The sequence below is a fragment of the Sciurus vulgaris genome, assembly GCF_902686455.1.
Source record: "Sciurus vulgaris genome assembly, chromosome: 6".
Classification (NCBI taxonomy): Eukaryota; Metazoa; Chordata; class Mammalia; order Rodentia; family Sciuridae; genus Sciurus; species Sciurus vulgaris.
The window spans coordinates 4,521,739-4,545,914 of record NC_136466.1 but is presented as its reverse complement, the minus strand read 5'-3'; the positions used below and the strand labels follow the sequence as shown (position 1 = coordinate 4,545,914).

Here is a 24,176-nt window from a genome sequence, read left to right as displayed (position 1 = left end):
GGTGTACACTTGGGGACCAAATTGAAAAACAGAATAATTGTCAAGAACATAAACTTTAAACTGGAAACCAGTCAGGTTCCTGAAGCAGAAAGAGGGGAGGGAATGGGAGAACCACAACCTCAGACAGCAAACCCAGTCTAAGGTACTGAGGCAGAGGAATCACCACACAGGTCACAGCACCACAGTGACAGAGGACTAATGCAGCACTAAGTTAGTGAAAACTCAGTAAGACAGAAGCAAGGAACATTCTGCCTCCTCACAGATGGTAGAAGACAAGGAATGAGAGAAAGAAGTGGCACCACACTCACCTGCAGGCACAGACAGGTAGGGCAGAGCAGGGAGAGAGGGCTGTCTGCCCAGGGCCCATTCCTCTCTATTTGGACGGGACGTGCACAGGTGTTTAGATTCTCACTAAACTGAGCACTGAAACTATTTTAGGAACTCCCTCCTCTTCACATCTCACTACTCTGTCCACGTAAATGTCAACCAAGAACACAAAAATCTTACATTCAGTAAAGGAATGAAATACTTATGTGCTTGGGGACAAACTGGAACTGAATGGCAGCAGATCTGATGGAGGACACAGGACCCAGCTCAGGGAAGCAGCCTGTCACCGCTGTTCACCAGGAACCCCCCCGCTTGGTGGCTGAGCACACTCCCAACCTTGGGGACCACTCTCAGTGCATGCAGCCCAGGTGGCTCCTGCTAGGCAAGGAGAGGAACCTCAGCAGCTGGGCGTTGGTTCTGGAAGGTCACTTGCTCTCCTCTCTCCAGAGTTGAGGGTTCCCTCCTGCAGGACCTCAGTTCTCACTAGCACCCAGCACCCACCAGCAGGCACATAAAGGTCCTCTCCTGTGAGGCCTTTTGCCTGAAACCACTTCTGACACCTACCGTGTGAGTTTGCTCAGCACCAATCCATTCTCCAAAACTACTGGTGGTTCAACAGTTCAGCTGACAGCACCAGAGTCAGCACAAACCCAAGTCCAGGGCTCGGCTCCACAGCACTCCCCTCTACAGATGCCAGCTACAAGGCAGGAGGGCCAGCCACCCTGCTGAGAGCAAAGAGCTCCAAACAGGGACTCCCATTACCACCTCCTCACGTTCAGTGAGTTCATTTGAGCCAAGCACATCACTGATGTTCACTTTGCTCTAAAGGATGCACCTTAGCATTGGCCAATGAAAAAGAAACTGCCAAAGGGACTCCTGGGAAAGATCTATGATGAAGAAACCCCCTCCTCTGCATTCTGCTGGAGCAGTGCCTGCACAGAGACCCCTTCCCATTAGGACTCAGAGATGCTCCCTTTTCACCAGGGCAGACACACCCTGATCCTGAAATGCCTCCCCTCTTTGTTCCCTCATAAGCAATTAGCTCAACACACTTCTCTTCGGGGATCAGAACAAATACTTGTTAATCAAACTTGCCTCCAGTTTCTCTCCCTCCTCCAGGACCCTGAACTCTGACCCACTGGCCCCTGGAGCCAGCACAGGACCCCTCTTCCTGCCCCCTCCTGAGAACAGGCTGCCTTCTGGTGAAACACTCAGACCTGGGATCTGACCCAGCCCCTCCTTGCTGCCCTCCCCTCCAGGTTCTTCCTAACCCTGCCTGCCCTCCCTGGGGAAGCAGTCCTGTTCTGCAGGAGCTGTGGGTGCCTGCAGAGCTTACCTGGGGTTCTCTCCCCCGAGTGCACTACTCCTTCAGAACAGGGGCACTTCTTGCCCAAATCTTCACTTGCTTCATTGCACACTCTGGGGACAGCCCTGGACAACATCAACTGCACCCTCAAGAAGGGCATCCCTTAGCCTTCCCATCCTGTCCCCCACCACAACTGCCTGAGGACCCCAGCTTTCCAGAGCTCTGGAGCTCCTCAGCCTAAAGGGCTCCTTCCAGGGTTGGTGTGAGCAGCCTGGGCCTCTGCAGGGAGGCTGCCCAGAAAGCTCTGACTGGACCTTCAATGGCCTCCTTTTGCAGGATCAAGTCTGGCCTTGGATTATAGCCACTGGAATCAAGATCTCTACTCTCAACTTTCAATCAGAAGAGGTTCAGTGTTCAAAGAACCCTGTAACATCACTCAAACTCAGTGTTTATAGGGAAAAAAACAAGCCACTTACATTAAATACAACAGAAAAATAAAAACCATTCCCTTTCAGACAATAAACCATGTTATTCAAATAGTATTTCCAAGATAACATAGTTGGTAATTAATCATCACAGGTGCTTACTATTAGGAATTGTCAGTTTTGTCAACAGAGTCAGTGTTAAACATCCACTTGCAGTTCACAGGATATAGAACAGACCACGCCCCGCCCCCCCCATGGCCCAAACCCTGAGAAACACAGGAGCTGATGTCTTGGTGAACTTTGGTAAGGAACCAGTTCATCCACTACAATGTACTGGGAAATGTACTCACTTTCTGCAGCCGTATTGGAAAAACTCTTCCATTTCTTTTCCTGGGTGGCATTCCCAAAGCCAGGCCCTGGAATTGTTTTGAATCACCCTACCCCCACCCCCAAGAAAGAACACATCTCAGAAATACACTGCCTGCTGTGGTGGCCTAGGCCTGTAATCCCAGGGGCTCTAAGAGGCTTGGGAGGCTGAAGGAAGAGGATCATGAGTTCAAAGTCAGCCCCAGCAATTTAGCAAGACCCTAAGCACTAAGAGACCCTGTCACTAAAAAAATTCAAAGAAGGATGGGGATGTGGCTCAGTGATTAAGCACCCTGGGTAAAAAAAAAAAAGTTTAAGAAAGCAATAAGCTCACTGTGGGTGGGAAAAAAAAAAACCAATATATTAGAATTTTTAATTAATGAAGTGTTAGACCAAATGTCTCTTTTGTATTCTTCTGAATTACCCCTCTAACTTGCCCTCTGGAAATATTTTCTCATCTTTTTAGGTCTACTAACAAACAACACTGTGCAGTTAGTGAGTAACTGAAGGGAACAAGCCTTCCAAGGCAACACGCCCCGGGCAGGGCACCCCTGACCTGACAGACACGCCAGGCTTCAGGTTGGGCATCTGTCACCAAGCACATCCTCCCACCCCACTCACACTGGCTGAAGGGCTTTGTGGGGGTTTTGGGTGGTGGTGGTGGTGGCTGGTTTCTGGTATGGGGGATTGAAACCACAGTCCCTTAATCACTGAGTCATACCACGGCTCATTTTTGCTTTTATTTTGAGACAGGATGTGGCTACGTTGCTGAGGACCTAAGTTGCTGAGGCTGGTTCAAACCTGGGACCCTCCAGTCGAAGCCTCCCAAGCTGCTGGGATTGTAGGCATGTGCACAAGTTTGTAGTTTGTTGCTCCACCTTTCTGGGGTCAGTTTTCCCTGCTCGTTGGAATCCTTGTTGTGCCTTCACAAGTCCGAGAGAATCCAGACGGTAAGAATCATGTCTGTCCCTCTCCCCTAATAACAGCATCCCACTGCCTGACCAGCGTGTCTCTAAGAATGCACAGGGTCACAGGGCACAGTGGCATACGCTCCTAATCCCAGCAGCTAGGCAGAAGGATCATGAGTTCAGAGCCAGCCTCAGCATCTTAGGGAGGCCCTAAGAAACTCAGCAAGACCCTATCTCCAAATATAAAAAAGGGCTGGGGATGTGGCTCAGAGGTCAGATGCTCCAGGGTTGAATCCCTGGTACCAAAAACAAACTATAAACTAAACTAAAACTAAACTAAAACTAAACTAAACTAAACTAAAAAATAAATAAAATAAAATAAAAAAATAAATAAAACAGAATAAAGAAAACAAGATAGAATGGGTACAGGTCTTAAGGGGAGACTGTCCCTCCAGGAGATTCCTCAGCCCCAGGGCCTCCAATGCTCCCTTGAGAGGCTGCACCCACACCTCAGGCTGTCCTCTAGGAGAGGCTGACCCAGGGCCTGGAATTCCCTGCATTCTACAAGACACGGGGCAGCTGCGGCCACCCTTTGACAGCCCCAGGAAAGAACAGGACAGTGGCTGGGGACTCAGGGTCTGTAAAGTGGCCAGAGGACACCTGTGCCCAACGACGTTTAAGAGGCAGCTGTGCTTAGTGAAAGACAGAGAGGCTAAGTACTTCTGAAACTCAAGGTCCAGGCCATTCCGCTCCGTTTTCCACCCCCACTTAAAAATAATAAGTGCCGTCCACTGCGCGGTGAGTCCACGGCATTAGAACACGGTCTCCGTGACTGCGGACTGCGGAAGGGACAGCCGACTGTCCCTGCACGGGAGGCTGCGGGAAGAAGCTGCAGCCCCAGGGCTTTGCTGACGCCCGAGGCGGCGGCCCCAGCGCGCAAGAGGAGGAGGAGGGACAGGGCGCAGGAGCTCACCCGTGGCCGCATCCTGACACCCTCCCCGGGAGCCAGGGGCTCGGGGAACTGCCCAGAGGTGACCCGGAGGCGGCCCACAGGGAGGGGACAGGACGCCGCCCAGCCCACCCCGCGGGCCCAGCGGACGCGCCCCGGGGTCACGCCCCGCGGCTCAAGCCCCGGTCCCCAGGCGGGTGCTGACCGGGTTCCGCCAGCCGCGGCCGCACACGCACCGTTTGTTTCCGGGACGGCCCTCTGTCCTGCCGAGGAACCTTGAGGGACCCGAGCTCGCGGGGACAAGGCCACCGCAGCCACCCGGGCTTCCGGAGCAGAGGACACGGGCCGGGAGGAAGCAGTTGAAGCGGGTGAGGAAGAAAAGCCCGCGAGACCGCGGAAGCCCGCCCCGCCGCCCCGTCCGCACGCCTGATTGGGCGGCTCCGCCTCAACGCCCTGACGGACACCATCTAGGCACTGCCCCCGCGTCGTGACTGACAGCACTTTTATCCAATCCCTGGCTTGTCCAGGCCAGAGTGACAGGTTCGTTGAACCATCCGTTTTCAGGCTCACCGCGGTTGTGCGACCTGACCCTTCTGGGACATGTTTGCTTTGAAGCTAGGATAGAAGGTAGTGTATAAATAGTTATCAAAATGTGAGCAAAGCATAGAAAAATGTGTTCTGCACATGATTGGCAGCAATATGACCTTTGTTTTAGAATTTCAGCTCTCACCCTTCCTGACTTGTGCTGTTTCTCGGAGACAGCTTGGTATGGAAAAGAAAGCAGTCTCCTAAGACAGCAGTATGCAGTAGGCATGTAATGGGTACCCCGAGAGTGAATCTAAGTCTTCTGGGAGCCACGGAGCAAAGTCAAAGCAGGTGAAATTGATTACGATTTATTCAACGAATGTGAGCAATTTTTTTTTTTAACCTGTGATCAACCCAATGCAGATTTTTACTAATGTATATGTGAGGGAGACAGCTTTGAAATTCATTCTGTATTTTAATCTTCTAGTACATTTCAATCCAGAACAGCCATAGTCCATGTCGTTATGGACTGGATATGAGATGTTCCCCAAGAGCTCACATGTGACACACATCAGGAACATTCAGAGATGAAATTGCTTTAGGCCTGAGGCTTTCCAGGAAGTTGAGGCAGTGCGAAGGCCCCTTTTGGACCTCAGTTCTTGAGATCAAGTCAGAAAGTTTTCAGGAAAGTTGCTCAGAATAACAGGCGTGAGTTTATTAGAAGGGATAAGAAGGAGGAAGGGGACACTCTCAAGGGAGAGAGGGCCTCTCAGGGGAGGGACAGCCTGCCCTTCCTGCCCTCCAGTTTTATTGCCCCCCCCCCAAGTTCCCGAGAGTCCCAAGGTTACACACAGTGACTTTTGACTGACAATATAATGACATCAGAATTTTACTCCCCACTGTCATGACAATTCTAGGTCACTTTGGCCCATGCTGACTGGTTCTGATTGGAAACTTGTCACAGATTTTATTGTTGGGGGAATTAGCCTTATCTCTCTGAGTTTTGGGATCTGGTCTGGGAAAGAGTCACAAAGGTCCCCCTCAGGGTAACTTGGTTTCATTGTATGGACATTATTTCAGGCCTGCATTTCTCCTGCAGATAACAGGTAGTTTGCTGAGGGGAATGTGACATAGCCTGTCCACAGAGGACAGACAGGACTGCAGGTGAATTACTTGTTAGTAAAGAAACCATGAGGCGGGCGCACAGGGGGCCCATCTTAGAGAATCATTCACTTAACCTCATGTTCCCACTACTCACATCTGCCTGCCACCCATTAATATGTGGTCTGACATAGCATTGGTGATAAGGGAGGATCCAGGAGACTTGGTTGTGCCCAGTAATGATGACATGGTCCAGAAAGGATGCTTTCCCGTTGTTACGGCTGGAGGAGGCTTGGGCCCAGCAGGCCCCCATCCGGCAGGTGCTTTCCTCTCAGATGAAGCTCCTGTGGCTCTCGCCGCTCTTCCTGTTCTCTCCCTGCTTACCCACCATGGCTGACTGGCCACTTATCAGTCCCCCCTAGATACTTCCAAGACATTTGGACATCAGCATGATCTGGCTGCTTCCTGTTGAGGGAAAGTGAACCTGGGGAAGTGACCACAGGCCCTTGTTCTTTCTCAGGTGGGGCATGGACAGTTAAGGGTATGCAGCATTGGGCAATTCCAGAGGTCCATGTTGTGTACAACTGCATGAGGCACACGAAGGGCAAGGATCGTGCTAAAACAACAGGAAGCAAGGCAGCAGAGAACTATTTTCTGCAACAGCACAAAAGCCATCAGCCCCATCAGCCAGTCTCTGAAAGCCGTGAAGACTGTGACTCACGACAGCTTAGGCATGAGCCCGCATGCCACTGATTTGTGAGTGGAGGCCCTTTAAGACTTTAGAAAAATCTTCAGAATTGTGAGAAACATACACACATCATGAGTTTTTAAAATACTTTTAGCTGTAGATGGACACAGTATCTTTATTTTTTTTTTCACGTGGAGCTGAGGATTGAACCCAGTGCCTCACATGTGCTAGGTAAGCGCTCTACCACTGAGCCACAGTCCAACCTGGCAGTTAGTCTCTGTAATGGCACCAGTGTCACCTTGAACTGTGGTCAAGGTATCTGATGTCATTTGGTGTCTGTAAAACAGCCTTTTCCCAGTGTTACACTGTGTTAGGAGAGGGGTCCTTTGATGTGTCACTTAGGGCTGCCTTGGTGAAGCCTGTGCACCGACATGTCACATTATGTCTTTTAGACCAAACAGAGGGGTAAATATTGGGGCTAGATGATCAGACCAGCAGGAACAGTCACAGATCGAGTCTGCCTATGCAGGGGGTCAGGAAGACTGGTAGGTCTGTGGGATCAGACCCAAATTGCCTCGGGACACACCTGTGACACTGGAGGAGCCTTGGGGACAGTCACCGTTAGCACTCCCACACCAGAACCTTTCTTTATACCCTCCCAGCTTTGTTGCTTCTCAGGGAATGGACACAGCGTGCATCACAAGTCACACTTGGAAAGCCATCGACTTCCTGCTCAGTGTACATGTGACTGTGCTTTGGTTATACTTTCCTGTCAGGTGTTTCATACCAGGTTGATAAAAATAGACCTTGTTCCTATCTATTGTAAGGTCAGGTGAGATTCCTCAGGGGACATCCGGGCTTGTGAGAAGCCTCCTGGCTCTGTAGCTTTTTCTCTACCTGTTGTGCCATTTGCCAGGATGGGTCAGGCTCTTGCTGACCACATGTGGCTTCCCTCTCCAGTGACTCTCCTCTTTGCAGAATGTACACTGGTTGGCCCCCTGTTCTCTAGGATCCTCATAACCCTCCTGATTGGGAGGTCGGGTGACAAACCAGAGAACAAGGGCCAAAATTTTGGCTAATATTTTTCTTAAACATTCTACTGCCTTAGGTGTGGACTCCAACTTTGGGGTTTAATATCCAGTAGTCTTCAAGTGGAAGTAAGTAATGTGTTTTAACTTGAATGTAATTTTTACAGTTTCCCCCTTCACTTAATTAGGGTCAGTATTAGTACTGGGAGTCAACATTTTATCCTGTTTTGTAGGCTTCTTAAGTTAACTCAGTTTGTTCTGGTACAAGTAGTGCTTCTGCAAAACACTAGCAAGCAACAGTTACTAAATTTTATAAGGAAAATACAAAATGAAAAAAAAGAGCAAAAACCTTCAATTTGGGGCTGGGGTTGCGGTTCTGTTGTAGCACCACATAAAAATAAATAAACAAAATATTGTGTCCATTTACAAATAAAAAATGTTTTTTAAAAAGTCCAGTTTGTACAGCCACCATCCACTCACACTCAAACCTGGGTGCTCACTTTCCTCGGGGGAGAACGGGACGCCATTGTCAACGCTTCCTAGTGGTGCAGAGGTAAGGGCGCAGACATCCAGGTGCAGAGGGCTCTAGAACCCCAGTGCACTTGAGGAGAACAGACCACACCACAACAGCACGGTCCGTGAGAAGCGCAGCACAAGGAGCTGAAGGACCAGCACGAGGGCACCAGACCACTGCCGACGCCGGCCTTCTCAGCAGACTTGAAGGCCAGAGGCCACGGAAGGGGCTTCTCGTGTCCTGAAATAAAGCAAGCACCAGCAAAGTTTCCCACACCAGCAAGGCTAGAGTGCCGGCCCGAAGAAGCACTAAAGACCCCCAAGGCATGCATGCAGAAGGGAATGCTTGGTCACCACACACAGCACTGACGGGGCGAATGGAATCCAACACCTGGGAGCGGAGGAAAGCTGGCCACCAAAATAAGAAAATGGGGAAGAATAAGTCCCAAAACAAGAGCACAGGTTTACCTGAGAATGGGAAGAATCAGACGTGATCTGTCAGTGTGCATCAGACCTCAGAGATGAGTGAGAAGGAAGAAGTACAGGGATATTCAAAATAATGAGAAGAAAACCAAGAAAATGACAAAGCCCATGTCGTTCAATAACTGAAAATAAGCTAATAAAAAGAATTAAAATAAAAAACATAATAAAAATTTAAATAAAAGACATCTACTGGTTGAATGAATAAAAAACAAGACCCCAAAATACACTGTTTCAAGAAACCAACCTCTCCTGTAAAGGCACACACAGAGAAAGTGAGAGAACCTAACCTGACATTTCAAGCAAAGGGAGGCCGAGTAACAAGAGTTGAATGAAAGAACCAGGCTCTATCAAGACTGTAGGAGGATAGAGTAAAAACCAAGATGATTCATTGTGACCTTGACGATCAGAGAAAGAACACCAATGACGTGTGGTCTGTTATTTTTAAGATACAAAGAGTGTTTCTTGTTGACCACGAGGACTAACACGGTTTCCATGGTTTTCATTAAACATCGCACGCTCTCCACGTTGCAACTGGCTGCTCAGCAAGACCTTGCTTCCTTGCTTGCACACCTTGGCGCCCTTCAGTTATGCAGGCCCATGTCCGTGGACCCAGCTGCTGGTCACCAGGCTGTCCTCCACACAGTGGGACTGCTCAGTGCCGTGGCGACATCTCCAGATGTGTTTGGGTCCCCGTGTACAGAGACCGACCTACAGGCATGGTGCTTTCACATGCACAGGGAGAAGCCTGCCATCTTCTCCACCCACGTCCCACGTGTGCCTCACCCTTGGCACCTCAACTTCTGCTCAGTGAGGTGTGAGTATAAAAGCACATACCACAGTCTGTCCACATGACTCCTGTGGATGTTCTCTCTTCTTCCAGCACCATGGAAAGGCTGCCCCTGACCTGGATCAGGACATAGTTCCTGCAGAGGTATTTTAACTCACCTGTTTTCCCAAGGCGTTTGATATGCTCTGTGCAAATACCCTGCACTTCTGAAGTCTGGGGACCTGAGGGCCTGTCTTTCCTTGCTGCTCAGGTGGCACATCCTGAGGCTCACCTGGACCCTGAGAGCTGTGCAGCCTGTGATCCTACAGAGGCCAGGCAGGGGGCGCCCTTCCCACATGCTTCACACTCCTCCTGCAGGGTTCTCAATTCAAGGAGGGATGCTGGAGTCTGATTCTCACTTACACTTTCACTGCAAGTGAAGTGACAAAACAACTCCAAAGCGGTAGAGGACAAATTTTAGTATCCTGCTCAAATCTGGCATGGACTAATTATAAGAACTGGATGTTTCCCTCCCTCACCAGAATTATAGGAGCTGAGGAAGGGTTGTCAGGGATGAGGGATGCGACATGTGCTCTTTTCATAACTTCCTGGAATCCCAGAAGATGCACTCCAGTTTTCCCGTCTCGTCAGAGCTGGAGGAGCAGATTGGAGCTCCGTGGGCCCCATCTTCACCCTGCTGCTGAGGAAGAGGGTGCCCCGACCTTGTGTGAGGAAGAGGTTCTTCCTCTGACACTGATTATGACCAGTTAAGAGGCCAGGAGGCTACAAGGGAGGCTGGGTTTCCACAAACCTGCCCTCAGAACCCTAGGTCAGCCTCCTGGCCCCCACTGCTGTTGGGACTAATGAGACGTTAACTAACTCAGGCTGACTCCTTACTCCCTGGCGAGTGAGCAAAATCAAGGCTCGAAGGTGGTTTCAAAGGTTCATGACGATAAACCGACCACCGTCAGGGATTGGTTAACAATAGTTCTGCAAACGTGATCAGCTCATGCTTGCCATATAGTTCAATGGGACTCTCGCCTGTGTGAACGCCCCTGACTCGCTGACCCTTAAGCTGATTGGTTCCTGCCTAGCCCCCACCCTACATAAAAGCTGTGCGATTTCCTCAATAAATGAGTTCCTGCTGTGACTGGTCTCCCTGATGCGTCTGATTGTCCTCTGCCGGGAGGGTTGGGAGCGGACGGTCAGTTGGACCTATCTATCCCGGTCTGACCTTGTTGGGGAGTGTCACCTTCCCTTGTTGCTGGTCGAGAAGAGCAGGGGGGCTTAAGACCCCGACACACTGCCAGGTGTGTTCCAGCTCTGGTCACTCAACAATGTCCACATGTGACCCCGCCATGTGGAAAAGGGTCCCAAGCAAAACACACAGGCAAATGAAAGAGGCCACAAAATCATTTAGCTTGGGAAAACAGGAGGCCTGAGACAGAAGCCATCCCGGTCATTCTGACCAGCCCAAGACAGCAGACAGCCCCAGAGGAGCCTAGTCATGAGCATAGTCCTCCTCTGCAGTACACAAGTGACACAAGTGACCTCCCACCAGCCACCCTGTGCTGCTGTCCTCAGCCAGTGCAGCACAGCAGCAGGTGGGCTGCTCCCTCCTCCCTGTTCCTCCTCTGTTTTTTTTTTTTTTTTTTTTTTTTTTTTGAGGATCTGCAAACCCAGAGTACTTGGCTGCACTTTCCAGAGCATGAATGCATGAATTCTGGGTGGGCAGAACTTCCTTCTCCTGGGGATCATCCTCCATTTGGCCCAGATAAACTCTGGGTTCTCACACCCCCTGTGGCTCATCTTCTCAGGTGGGTGATCACAGCATCGCCCCCTACAGGCAGGAGAGAACCACGTCTCTGCTGAGACACTCCCGTCACAGGGGCCAGTGAGGAGCCAGGGTCTCAGTCCAGCTGTCTGACTCCTCCAGCCCAGGTGTCGTCCCAGCTTCACCAACAGAGGTGGCCGTCCCAGGGCACTCTACCTTTCACTTTGAAACTGGGCAAAAGAGGGGCCGACAGGACTCCTCTGGTGCTGGTCTGGCCAGGCATCCAAGATGAAAGGGAAGCACTGGGGGTGGGCAGGAGAGTCTCAGTCCTCCCCTCCCATTTCAGTTCCCCTCCCAGAGAACCCTTGTGTCCAGGCTGTTGGGCCTGTCCTCAACCCCCAAGCCCTTTGTGGCTGTCCTGACCGAGGGAAAGCTGGTCATCCAGCAGGGCTGCACCACACCTCTGTGGGTCTCCTCTTTCTACCCAGACTCTCCTGGAAGGCCAGAGCCCCAACCTGCATGCACTCAAGCAGCCAGGATGAAGATCTGGGGCAGACTTGGGACCCAGTTGCTCACCACATTCCCTGTTCTGGGCCCAGGTGCTGATGAAATGTGGGGGCAGGTGACCTAGTCAGGCCTGGGAATGTCACTCTCCTGGAAATACATCTTGCAGGGTCTGTGAAGAGCCCTGGATCACCTAGCCACCCAGGCACTTTCAGGTCCAGTCCTAAAGACCCGGGTGTCTCCCTCCTCCTTGCAGGAGCAGCCTCCAGAACTGGCCTTCTCCTGGGAGTAAGCTGTGGCATGGCTGTCATTGTCCCCATGTCCTCGCAGCACCCCACTCTTCTTGGAGACACAACGCCCTCTTCAGGTCTCAAAGTCAGCTTGTGTTTTAAGTTGACCCTGGAATCTTTCATCTTGGTAAGAATGGGAAAGCATGCTTCCATATTCAGGGGAGGTCGTGAGGGCGGATTGTATAACATTCTGTGGACATAGTGTGTTCTGGGTTTCTACATAAGCAAACCCAAACTCAAATCAGATTAACTCAATTCCAAACCCTAATTAACCACCAAGGACTCTCTATACAACTGAGTATTTAATTTGCTTTGTTTCTGGACACACCTTATAAGTGTTCCTTGTGTAACATCGTGCAAGAACCCTGAATCACTAGCAGGTTGTTTCTGAATCATGAATTACTATTAGTTCAAGTAACCAGGCATGGAAAACGGGGGAGTCCCTGAGCTCACTGCTTTCTCATTATATATCGACGTGACACAAAGGTGTCTCTCAGACCTCAGTGACAAATCTTTTTGTGAGTTCTGAATTTGCATGAATACTTTAAGATTCAGATTACGCCAAAAAGTTGATTTGGGCTCCATGTCAGTCAGACTGGGCCTGAGAGAAACTGGACTGTGCACAGAAGGAGGTCTCAGGCAGGTAAGGTCTAGGAAGACAGGGATAATGTTTATTTCATATGAATGCAAGTATTCTAAAACTTCTCCACTTTGGAACCTGTGCATTCCCAGAGAAAGGAGTCAGCCTTATGAAACATCACATAGAATTACAGTGGCAACTTTGGAGATGTTTTAACCTAAAAAGTGCTAAATCTGAAGAATGCATTGGAGAAAATAAAAGAGATAACAAATGCCTCAGAATCAATGAGGTGTATTTTTGTTGTAATAAAAAACTAAATGAATCAAATGTCATCTCTCTGAAAACTCCTAACAAAGGTGAGGAGACTGCTCCTACACACACACACACACCTTCTTGCTTTTAACATACGTACATACTTATGACTAAGATGGCTACAGGGATTAAGAGGGCCACCTCATACAATTTAAACCAAAATTGTAGGCTCCAAATGAAAGAATCCTTTCTTCTGAGAAGCCACCTCCACTGTAAATCACCAGAGCACTGGAAGGTAAGCCCTCCCCTCTCCTGTCAGCCTTCTGAGGATCTCCTCCTCGATGACTTCTTCCCTACTCAAGAGAGATCCTGAATGCTGGGACCAAAAGAACAAAACTCTGAGATAAGAGTTTGTCTCTGGTTGGAGTTTCTAAAAAGTTCCAAATTCCCCATTCCAAATTAAAGTGACAGCCGATCATTTGCTACTTTCCCCTGTTCTATCATGAGCCCCCTCTTCTCAAACCCTGGTGACCATGTGCTCTGCTATCCTGTTGGCCTTTCTCATTCTACTTCTGCTACACTACAGACTTCTTTTTGGGAAGAAGACAGTATGAAAGGGCAAATTTGTATCTTGCTAGAAGGCAATATTATAAGTACCCATGCTGAGTGTAAGCATACACCATGCTCAGTGAATACTGTGGTATTCACCATGATTTTATTAATGGAGATGAGACTGAGGGGGAACCAAGTAAATCTTCTCTCATCACCAACACTACTGTCACCTGTCCTGGAGGTCATCAGGCTGAGTGCATAATCCCACTGACTTTGCTATAGACAAGACCTCTGACCTACAGGTCACAGTGGTACTGGTTGACTAAGTTGTTTTCATGAAATTGCTTCATGGGAGCCTTAGGCCAGATGCCTCAGTCTGGGATCCCAACTAACCACATCTGGCCACTCTCCACCAAATCCAAACAGAAAATGTGATTGTGCAAAGCAGGAAAGACAACTGATAAGCATGGTCATGGTCACAATGGGAAACCCAAGGGACACCAGCATCTCAGCCCTGTCCTCCAGTTGCTGACATGAGCTTCAGAGGTAGAGGAAGGACCGGGGCAGGGGTGAGAGGTCTGTATGGTGAAGCAGTTGTGGATCACCCTCCCAGCCCTGCTTCTGTAAAGTAACCCTTTGGAGAATTCGTCATTTCTTGAGGGGCAATTTCCCTTCATGCTCAGGATGTTTGTCCGTCAGACCTGTGATCCTGGAAGAGGATGAGAAGATAGCTCCTGCTCAGGGGAGCAGTCCCACTGTGGGTGATCTGCCTGCCTCGCATCATTCTTGGAAGTTGTATGACAAAAAATTAAAATCTCTAGATGCCACTCCAGGGGCCTGAAATAGGAAATTGTAAATTTGGACCATCTTGAGGGGGAAGAGATCGAGTCAGTAATGGAGCTAATAAACCTTAAATAGCTAGTTTTTAGATGATGAACAGTCCCTAAGTGATTAGCATGCCTATGTGCAGAGCTGAGCGGAGATCTGATCCAAAGTTCTTGGTTATAAAGGACAAAGATATAAAATGAAGGCAGATATGCCAAGTTTTGTTCTGCTCACTTACCCACAGGACAACTTCAGGCATGAGTAAGGGTCATGGCTTTTAGCCAAGCAGTCCCTGTTAGTTTGTCTACCTCAAAATAGTAAAATCACTTGTCTTTCCCTTGGGGCTGCACATGTGTCCAGAGGGTGAACATTGACATTAAAGAGCCAAAAGTTCCGTCCTCAGTTTATGCCAGTGCTGCCATTTGTTGCACACAGTCCTATAAAGAGTCATGACATTGACAAACCACAGACAACCTCACCTTTCTCCATCCTCTGGAGGCAGAGTGAAGGCTGCTCCTATCTGCTCACATCTGGCTGCTTCTTAAATGAATTTTTTTTTTTTTCTCATTCAGTCATTCCATGGATTGGTCTATTGGGTGGCAGACAAAATGGACCTCACTTTTTAACACAGTTAAAAAACACAAGGTGGGTCAGAAAACAATGAACTACAAAAATAAGATTTCAAAATGAACTATTTTCAGCATGTTATTTTGAGACCCTTTGTTTAAAAAAAAAATGATGCTGAGCCAGGTGCATTGGTGCACAACTGTAATGCCAGCTGCTTCAGAGGCTGAGGCAGGAGGACCTCGAATTCAAAGCCAGTCTCAGCAAAAGAGAGGCACAAAGCAACTCAGTGAGACCCTGTCTCTAAATAAGATACAAAGTAGGCCTGGAGATGTAGCTCTGTGGTCAAGGGTCCCTGAATTCAATCCCTGATACCACCCCCAAAAAATGATGCCTATAAGGGAAATCATCATTTATAAGAGCGTGTCTCTGAGTCTTAAATGGGAAAGAGGATTAAATCACTAAAGAATGGAAAAGGTGTAAATTTAGAAATATATAAGAAACTTTATGTCATATATATATATTTAGTTTTAGATGAACATGATACCTTTATCTTATTTATTCATTTCTTTGTAGTGTTGAGGATGGAACCCAGGGCCTCACATGTGCTAGGCAAGCTCTACCACTGACCCCAGTCCCTCATCTTGTCTTAGTGAGTCTTTACCTATTCACATCCTTATTTGCTTGGGCAAATGATGGTATCTGACATAATGCTTAGCCTGAAGACTAAGCTCTGAGCTTTTAGATGTCAATTTTCTACTCTGCCTTTTCTAGGACCTGATAGCTGTCATTCCTAGAAGGTAAATTTGAGTGATTTGACTCAAAAGAGAAAGAGAAGGAAACTTACAAATAGATTCCTTTTTTTGCCAATATTTTATGGAAAATGTGCTACTCTCTTGTTTATTGTTGTCTTACCATGATATCTGCCCTGTGTATGCCTAGGTGGTGAGAGTTTCCTTGGCATGTTTTGTTAAATGTTAAGAACAATGCTGAACTCGGAAGAGATCCACGATGGTGAAACAGAGGGGGGTTGAGTTCCTGGTTTCTCTATGGCCTGAAACTAAGAAAGCAAACAGGCAGCTTCTCCACATGGTGGGTGAACAAAAAAAAAAAAAAAAAAAGAGATGGGGACTTTACCGGAACTAAAACTGGACATTCAGAGCGGCTCTGGGACATAGGAGGTTGGCTCTAATAAGGAAGAGAACCCCAAAGGCACAGATGCTGCCACAGCCAGGCTGGAAGCTCCAAAGGCACCTCTCTGTGAGCACAGGAGAGGGATAACAGAATTAAGGGAACCCACATTCTGGGGAGACCCGAGGTGTGTCTGGGTATGAAGTGCTTAGAAGGGAAGGGCTTTGCCCATCAAGCCTGAAGGACTCACTGCACAGTATCTGAATTTGGGGAAAGCAGCCACCATGTCCCCAGGGGGCATGTGGAGGACAAAGGAAGGAACCATTTTGCAGCTGCAGCATGGGGGCCAGTAACTAAGGGAGTGGTTCCTGGCAAACCCAACTTGGCCCCAAATACAGGCCCAGTAAGCACAGCTGGGTGACATAGAGTGTGCTTAAGGGACCAGAAGGAAATCAAAAGTGGAGAGAGGTTTACACAGGGACAACTGGTGGTGGGAACCCTCCCGGCTCTACCCTCCCCCCCAATCCGACTGCTTGCAGGACCGTCTGGGAGAGACTCACCTGGCTGGGAACTCGGAGGGGCCAGGGCGGGAGACACTGGAGACTGAACCCCAGACCAGGAAATGTGGGGTCTGAGGTGACATAGGGGACTAAGAATTGGCTCCCCCATCACACAAGTGGAACCCAGGAAGCGCAGGGGTAAAGTCCTCCAGCATGGACCAGCAAGTACTGGACGCTGGAGGTGCACTGATTGAAAACCTCCAGACCAATTGGAATTCAGGAAGAGTCTGGAACCCACCTAACCCTAAACCTTCTGCCAGGAATTCTGCCCACGAGGTCACCTCTCTCACTCCAGCAATCCGGAGGGTGGAGCATCACACTCCAGAAGACCCCAGATGAAACTGCTGAGAAGAGAAATTGAGACTCTTTTGAACTCCAATGGAAAGAATTCTTTAACTTTTTATCAAGATTTTTAAAATTCTTTTTCACTGTTTAATTTTGACCTTAAGGGTACTTGGACATTTATATAGTTTCCTATTTATTTCTAGAATTTTTGAAGCCAATTATTTTACATGGATTAGTTTTTTTGTGAACTAGGATGTTTGATTAATATAGTTTAATTTTATATTCTATCATTTTTAATTTGTTAATTTAAATTTTTGCTTTATGTAATTTTTTTCTCCTGTTTTCTTTGATCTCTTTTATTCTGCTAACAACCAATCTCTATTGTTCTCTTTCATCCATATTTAATATTTTACTTATCTTCTCTCCTCCTCCCTCAAAATTATCACATCCTATATCACTTCTGTTCCCTCCTGTCCATCACTGAAAATGTAAACACTTTTGCAAACTTGATCTTTTTATTAGAGGCATCAATGATCATATCATTTTTGTTTACTGTGATAATTAACATTGTAGACATCATAGTAGGAACTATTTGGTTTAATGTTGTAAATTGTTTGCATTGGTTGCTGTTATCATTTGTATCCCCTTAACAGTGAGGTACTGGAAGCCTTCAGGGAAACTATAAGTCCACAGGGTAGAAATTCTACTGCCTCAGATACATACTGTAGATGGGTAGACATGCAAGCACAAAAAAGCAAGTGAACAAATTGCCGCAAGCAAACCAAAATACTCCAATAATAGAATCTATCCATACCACAGTAGAAGAAATGTCAGAGAAGGAATTTAGAATGTACATAAACTGACCTGTGAAGTAAAGGATGATGTAACACAGCAAATACAGGTAGCAAAAGATCACTTCTATACAGAGATAAAGATTCTGAAAAAAAAATAAATCCTCGAAATGAAGGAAACAATAAACCAAATTCAAAATTCAATAAAAAGCATCACCAACAGACTAGACCACTTGGAAGATAGAACCTCAGGCAATGAAGACAAGTATGGAATCTTGAAAACAGAGTTGACCACAGAGAGAAGATGTTAAGAAACCATGAACAGAACTTCCAAGAAGTATGGGATAACATGATAAGACCAAATTTAAGATTCGTTGGAATATTGAAGGCATGGAGATACACACCTAAGGAAAGCACAATCTTTTCAATAAAATAATGGAAAATTTCTCAAAGCTAAAGAATGAAATGGAAAATCAAATACAGAGGCATACAGGACCCCTAATGTGCAAAATTACAACAGATCCATGTCAGGGCACATTATAATGAAAATGCCTAGCATACAGAATAAGGATAATATTTTAAAGGCTGCAAGAGAAAAAAATCAAATTACATAGAGGGGGAAACCAATTCAGATCTCAGCTGATTTTGCAACTCAGACCCTCAAAGTTAGGAGGTCCTGGAATAACATATACCAAGCTCTAAGAGGAAAAGGATGCCAACCAAGAATCCTATATCCACAAAATCAAGCTTCATATTCATAGATCAAATAAAAACATTCCATGATAAACAAAAATTAAAAGAATTCACAACCAGAAAGCCTGCACTTCAGGATATTCTCAAAAAAATATTCCAAGAAGATTAAATGAAAAAAAAAAAAAAAAGTGAAAACCAGCAAATTTAGGAACTACACTAAAGGAATAAATAATCAAGGGAGAAACTTGATATAAAACAAAATGACCAGGAACACGAATCACATCTCAATAATAACCTTTAATATTAATGGCCTCAACTTATCAAAAGAGATAGATTGGCAGATTGGATCAAAAAAGAAGACCCAATAATATGCTGTCTCCAGAAGATTCACCTCATAGACAAAGATATCCAACACTGAAGGTGAAAGGATGGGAAAACACATATCACTCCTATGATCATGTAAAACAACCAGGGGTTCCTATCCTCTAACATAGACCAAGTTACATAAGCAATATAAGTGCAACTATACAACTGTAATATACCTTAATACATTTTTACCATCTGTGTGTTGTTTTGACAGCTCCCTTTCCATTGATATTTCTTCTTTTTTCTTAAAAAGACTTTAGAATTTTATCAACTTTTAGCTGTATTATTTCTTTTCTATTTCACATCTTCTGTCCTACTGTTATTTTTTCCTTCCTACTACCTAATTTGAAAATAATTTGATTACTAATCTAGCTTTTTCTGATACAAATACTTTTAAGTTATAAGTGTTCATCCGAGTACAATTTCGTCCCAGAGATCCTGATATTTTAAGCTTCTATCATCGCTTAGCTTAAAGCACTTTTTATTTACTTTTCTTATGTGTTCTTCTTTAATGTGAGATATTTATAAGTGTGTTGCTTAATTTTGAAGTAGTTGAGATATGGGTGTGGGGTTCCATACATCCTAAGGTGACTGATTTCTAACATAATAAATCATGCAGAAAACAGTCTGTATGATTTCAAATTTTTTTAATTTCTCAAAGCTTATTTTATGACAGAATGTAGTCTATCCCTATTATTTTCTACTTGTCATTTCTATGTATAGTTCTCTATAAATAACAAATAGGTCAAGGTGGCTGATAATGTTGTTAAGCCTTCTTGATCATTACTCCTTCCAGAAAAATAAGGGGGCTTAAAAGCTCCAAATATGATTATGGATTTGTATTTCTAGTTTTATTCATTTTTACTTCATGTATTTTGAAATTCAATGTTGGGCACATACACATTTAGGATCATAATACTTTCTTGAAGAATTTACCCTATTATGGTTATGAAATGTTACCCTCTGAAAATACTTGAAATTTATTTTATATTACTAACTCTACTTCAGGTTTCCCATGTTCCTCTTCTTTTGCTTTTAACCTATTGGTGTATTGATATTTAAAGTGTGACATAGTTTTGTTTGCTTTTTACACGTTGAACACTTATACCTTTTAATTGCATACATCATTTGTATTTAAATTAATTATAAATATTATTGAAAGAAAATAACACCTGACATGAAGGTCAGTGGAAAATTGAGTAAATGATAGATTTGATGATGTAATATTTTGGAAAATGGTTGAGTAGTCCTGTGGTCAGACTCAAGAGAAGATTGTTGCTTTTGGTGTAATTATTCATTCTCTCATTTATCATGTAGTACATACACAGCAACAGGCTGATTTTATTGTTTAACACTTTATTTTTCAAATAAGAAATAATATATACATATACACCCATATACATATGTGTGTGTGTGTGTGTGTGTGTGTGTGTGTGTGTGTGTGTATCCAATCTATTAGCTATCCATTATGGTTTTAATGTGAGATTCTCTAACAAAAATAGTGCTGGGAATTTTTTCATGTGCTTATTTTCCAATTGATGATTGTCTTAAGTGACATATATGTTTATGTATTTTGTTCATTTTTAATTGCATTATTGGCTGATTGAGTTTTCCAGCATTTGTTTTACAAACGTCTGCATATTGCAAATGCTAAAATAATAATGATGAAAAGAAATTTTTTAAAAAAGAAAAAATGATAAACTCAATAATTTAATTAGAAATTATGACATTATATTCTAACATTAATCAAATTTGTTATGAATTAACTCAAATTTCCTTATTTACTAGAACCAAAATTTAAATGTCAAAAGATTCAAATTTTACTTTAACCCCAAGAAATAATTCTCTCATTTAATTAAATTTAAAGAAAAAGACCAGATTTCAGGTTGGTAAAACCATATTTTACATCTACAATTTGAATCAGCTTTTTTCCTCCCATGACTAAAGATCTGACAACAATTTTAGAGCAGGTAGCTTATTCGGTGGTCATGGTTTCACAGGTATCAGTTGATAGACAGCTGACTCCATTGCTCTGGGCCCAGGGTAAGGCAGAACACCATGTCAGAAGGGCACGGAGGAAGAAAACAGCTCAGGATACAGCAGCCAGGAAGCAGAAAGAGGCTGCTGCATTCACCTAGGACAAAATATGAACCATGAAGCCATGCCCCCAGCTACCTGCCCCTCCAACCACACCCTCCCTCCTCATTAACCACCAAGTTAATCCATTAAAGTGGATTAGTGAGCTGATCAGGTTAAGATGCTCACCACCCCATCATTTCACCTCGAAACCTTCCTGCAATGTCTCACGTGAACTTTTCTAGGATACCTCAAATCTAAAGCACATCTACCAAAAAGGAGCTCTATTTTAGTCAGCTTTTGCATCACTGTGACAAAATATCCAACAAAAAACAATTAGAACAGGAATATTGATTTGATTGATTTGGGGCTTGTGGTTTCAGAGGTCTCAGTCCAGAGATGGCTGACTGCATTGCTCTGGGCTCAAGTGAGGCAGCCACAATTTGGTGAAGAGCCAACTTGTTTGAAGCTACTTGGGTCATGAATGGAGTCAAAGAAACAAAGACAGAGAGAGGGAGAGGGGGAGGGGAGGATAGAGGAGGGAAGACAGAGGAGGAGGGAGAGAGTGGGAAAGAGAGAGAGGGAGAGAGGGGGGAAGAGAGAGAGAGAGAGGGAGAGAGAGAGGGAGGGAGAGAGAGGGAGAGATAAGAGGGAAGGGAGAGAAGAGAAGGGAGAGAGAGAGGTAGAGATAAGAGGGAGAGGGAGAGAAATAGAGAGAAAGAAAGAGAGGGGGGGGGGAGGGAGAGGATGGAGAGAGGCTGAAGGAAGATGACATGCTCCCAATGACCTATCCCATCGACGCACACCCCACCTATCTGCATTTACCACCCAGTCAGTCCAGCCAAACTAGAATGGACTATTAAGATCACAGCTCTCATATCTAATCATTTCACCTCTGGATATTCCTGCATTAACAGAACATTCTGGGGACACAACAGATCAAAACCAAAACAAATTCCCCTTTGGGAATGCTTTTATTTCATATCCCAATCTTTCTAGCTAAAACTTTCTTCCAATTGAAACGAAAGATGAAGTATGTTAAAGTGGCTCTAGCCAATTGCATAAGTTTTATTATTCCTGGAAACAGTAAGTTATGAAAAATTTCATATGACAAATATAAAGGCCAATTTATTGCAGCTGAACCAGTTTGCCAACACAACAAACCTGTTCTGACATCCACTCCTTGGTATTGTGGCAGACATCTCAAACTCCCAAAGGACCTAAAACTGCCTATCATCCATGAGAATTACTGATAGGAACAATGTGGTGGACTCAAAATTCCAGATGATGTAAATACTATCACCAGATGCAGAAAATGCTTGGGAGCCCTATCACACATTCAGATTTCCACCTACCCCACAGTCACTTCTAATCTATTGACTATCATATGGGATTCCCAAAGATTTTCAATCCAATCTTACAAAATTTATACACAGTGAGGGAATAAGAGTTATGATAATTTGGACATTAAAGATGAACCTTTCTTAGAATCAACTACTGAACATGAACTATGGCCATGAACTCAAATTGACCAGGAGAAAAAAATTGAATTGTAGATAATGAATTAAATGCTCCATCAAATAAAGTAATTCATAAAGTACACATGACTGTACATACAGGAGGAAAACATTATGTCAGTCCAATTAGTGTACGAGGATATACAGAGGTTTGGGGGTTGGTTTGGATGCCTAACCACTCAATCACCACTTTCTCTCCACAACATAACCTTCACATTTGGCACTTTAGATATGATATACCTACTTTATGTTGCAGGGAAATGCTGTCAGAGGCAGAGGATGGAAAGACTAAAACTGAGAACAAGCTCACAATGGCTAGTATCACTCACATGATTCAGGGTTTGCTTCCATAAAGACTTTACAATTATTTCTCTCATCAAGACTCCTTTCTCTCAGCGTCTTTATCAAATGCTATGAACAAGCTCTCAAGCTGTGTGTGCACACTGTGGTGCTCAGCCAAAGGGGCCACTATGAAGCTGGACTTCTCTGAAGCTGCATGTATGTTAAAGATCCTGCAGACTCCAGGCCCTTCGTGGGACACTCATGATTGTGAAAAGAGGAAATATTGCAGATTGAGAACCATGATTATTTTGGGCCATCTTAGTTCCTTTAAAAACTGTGTATTTTCAACTTTTATTTCTGATCTAACTTTCTTGTAAGAATATTATGAAAATGTGTCACAAAGCTTAGCCAATTTCTTCCCTACATCAATCTCGAATCTAAGAATTCTACAATTTCTGAAACTATAAAGCAGGTCTTGTTGCCTGCCTATCTAAGGACCCCAGGGAGGAATTCAGTAAATCTACTGATTCACGATCATCTTTTCATATTCCTTAGGTATAAAAGTTCATCAAAACTCTTCATTGGTGAAACATGTCATGAAGGGTAACATGAATCTCTATGCTGAGGCCATGGTCATTTACATTTACCTCAGAATAAAGTAATTTCTTATTTCCCTGCAAGTAAAGTTGTCATTTGATGTCACCATTTCTGGATGTTTTTCTTGTGGAACAATCAGGAGCCCTATGTAAAAAGGACTGGCTCGGAATACCTGCTTGGATGCTAACAGCTGCCAGCCCAGTAGTGGGAGCAGATGGACATCATAGCCCACCACAGGTCAGGAGGCACATAGGGAGTAGCTCCCCTGGAGTTGGCTGGTATTTGCAAATATGGGATGAAGGTACCCCAGAGGGAATGTACAACCTTCACTCTCTAACCCTTCCCATTTACTCTGATGTTGCCTCAAAAAACAAAACTTTTATCCCAATCCATTCTACTGGCCCCTGAGCCAGAAAGAGGCATGGTCAGTGAGCTCTCTCCCCCATCTCCTCTGCTCCCCATGTCTGCCAACTCGTTTTCCCCCTTCCGTCACTTTATCTTCTCCAAGAGACAATGTGTGAAAAGTGGTGTCATGCAATTGCTTTTCATTCTTCTATGTCTACATTCCACATTTTTCTTAAGATTTACAAGCAACAAACAGGGGTGGGAAGCACTGGGCTGGTTCAAGACCAACTGAAGAACCATCCTGTCTGTACCTTGATACCAGGGGATCAGCATATTTGTTGAAATAGAGGCATAGCCAGTAGTAGTAAGGGTCTTGGTCAGGCAGGTCATTTGTCATTAGGTTTCTAGGATTCCACGTTACACATACTACTCCTCCCTTCTCTCTACATAATGGCTTATTAAAATTATGGGGTAGTTACTCATGCAAATTTGCAGGTTGCACAGGTAAGATCTTCATCTCATCTCCAGTATCTGCTCATGTGCTGTGTGGTAAGTGAAAGAGTTTAGCTACTCAAAAATCCACAATAGAAGGCACCACCTCCTATCTTCAGGAAATGTGATTTATTCTTGTTAGGGTTAGTACAAAATGTGGGTGGCATTTTTGTCTAAGTCCATCAACCTTATTCTCATAAGAACTTTTGGAATGCTGGTAAACAGCAGTGCTAAGGAAAGCCCACACACTGACTTGGGATTTTACTCTCGGAGAACACTTGAGGGAGCCTCTCCCATGCTTTATTAGAAGGTAGC

General features: G+C 45.2%; 1 protein-coding gene across 1 annotated transcript in view; it reads right to left on the bottom strand.

The window, feature by feature from the left end:
* LOC306663489 (uncharacterized protein) overlaps nt 1-24,176 on the bottom strand; it is a gene marked incomplete at its 5' end in the record, with an annotated part of 39,783 nt that overhangs the window by 11,927 nt on the left and 3,680 nt on the right. The window contains 3 exons of the mRNA XM_079143808.1: nt 4,518-4,896; nt 8,104-8,162; nt 8,246-8,377. Coding sequence (XP_078999934.1) covers nt 4,518-4,896; nt 8,104-8,162; nt 8,246-8,377 — 570 coding nt within the window. The remainder of the gene's footprint in view (nt 1-4,517; nt 4,897-8,103; nt 8,163-8,245; nt 8,378-24,176) is intronic.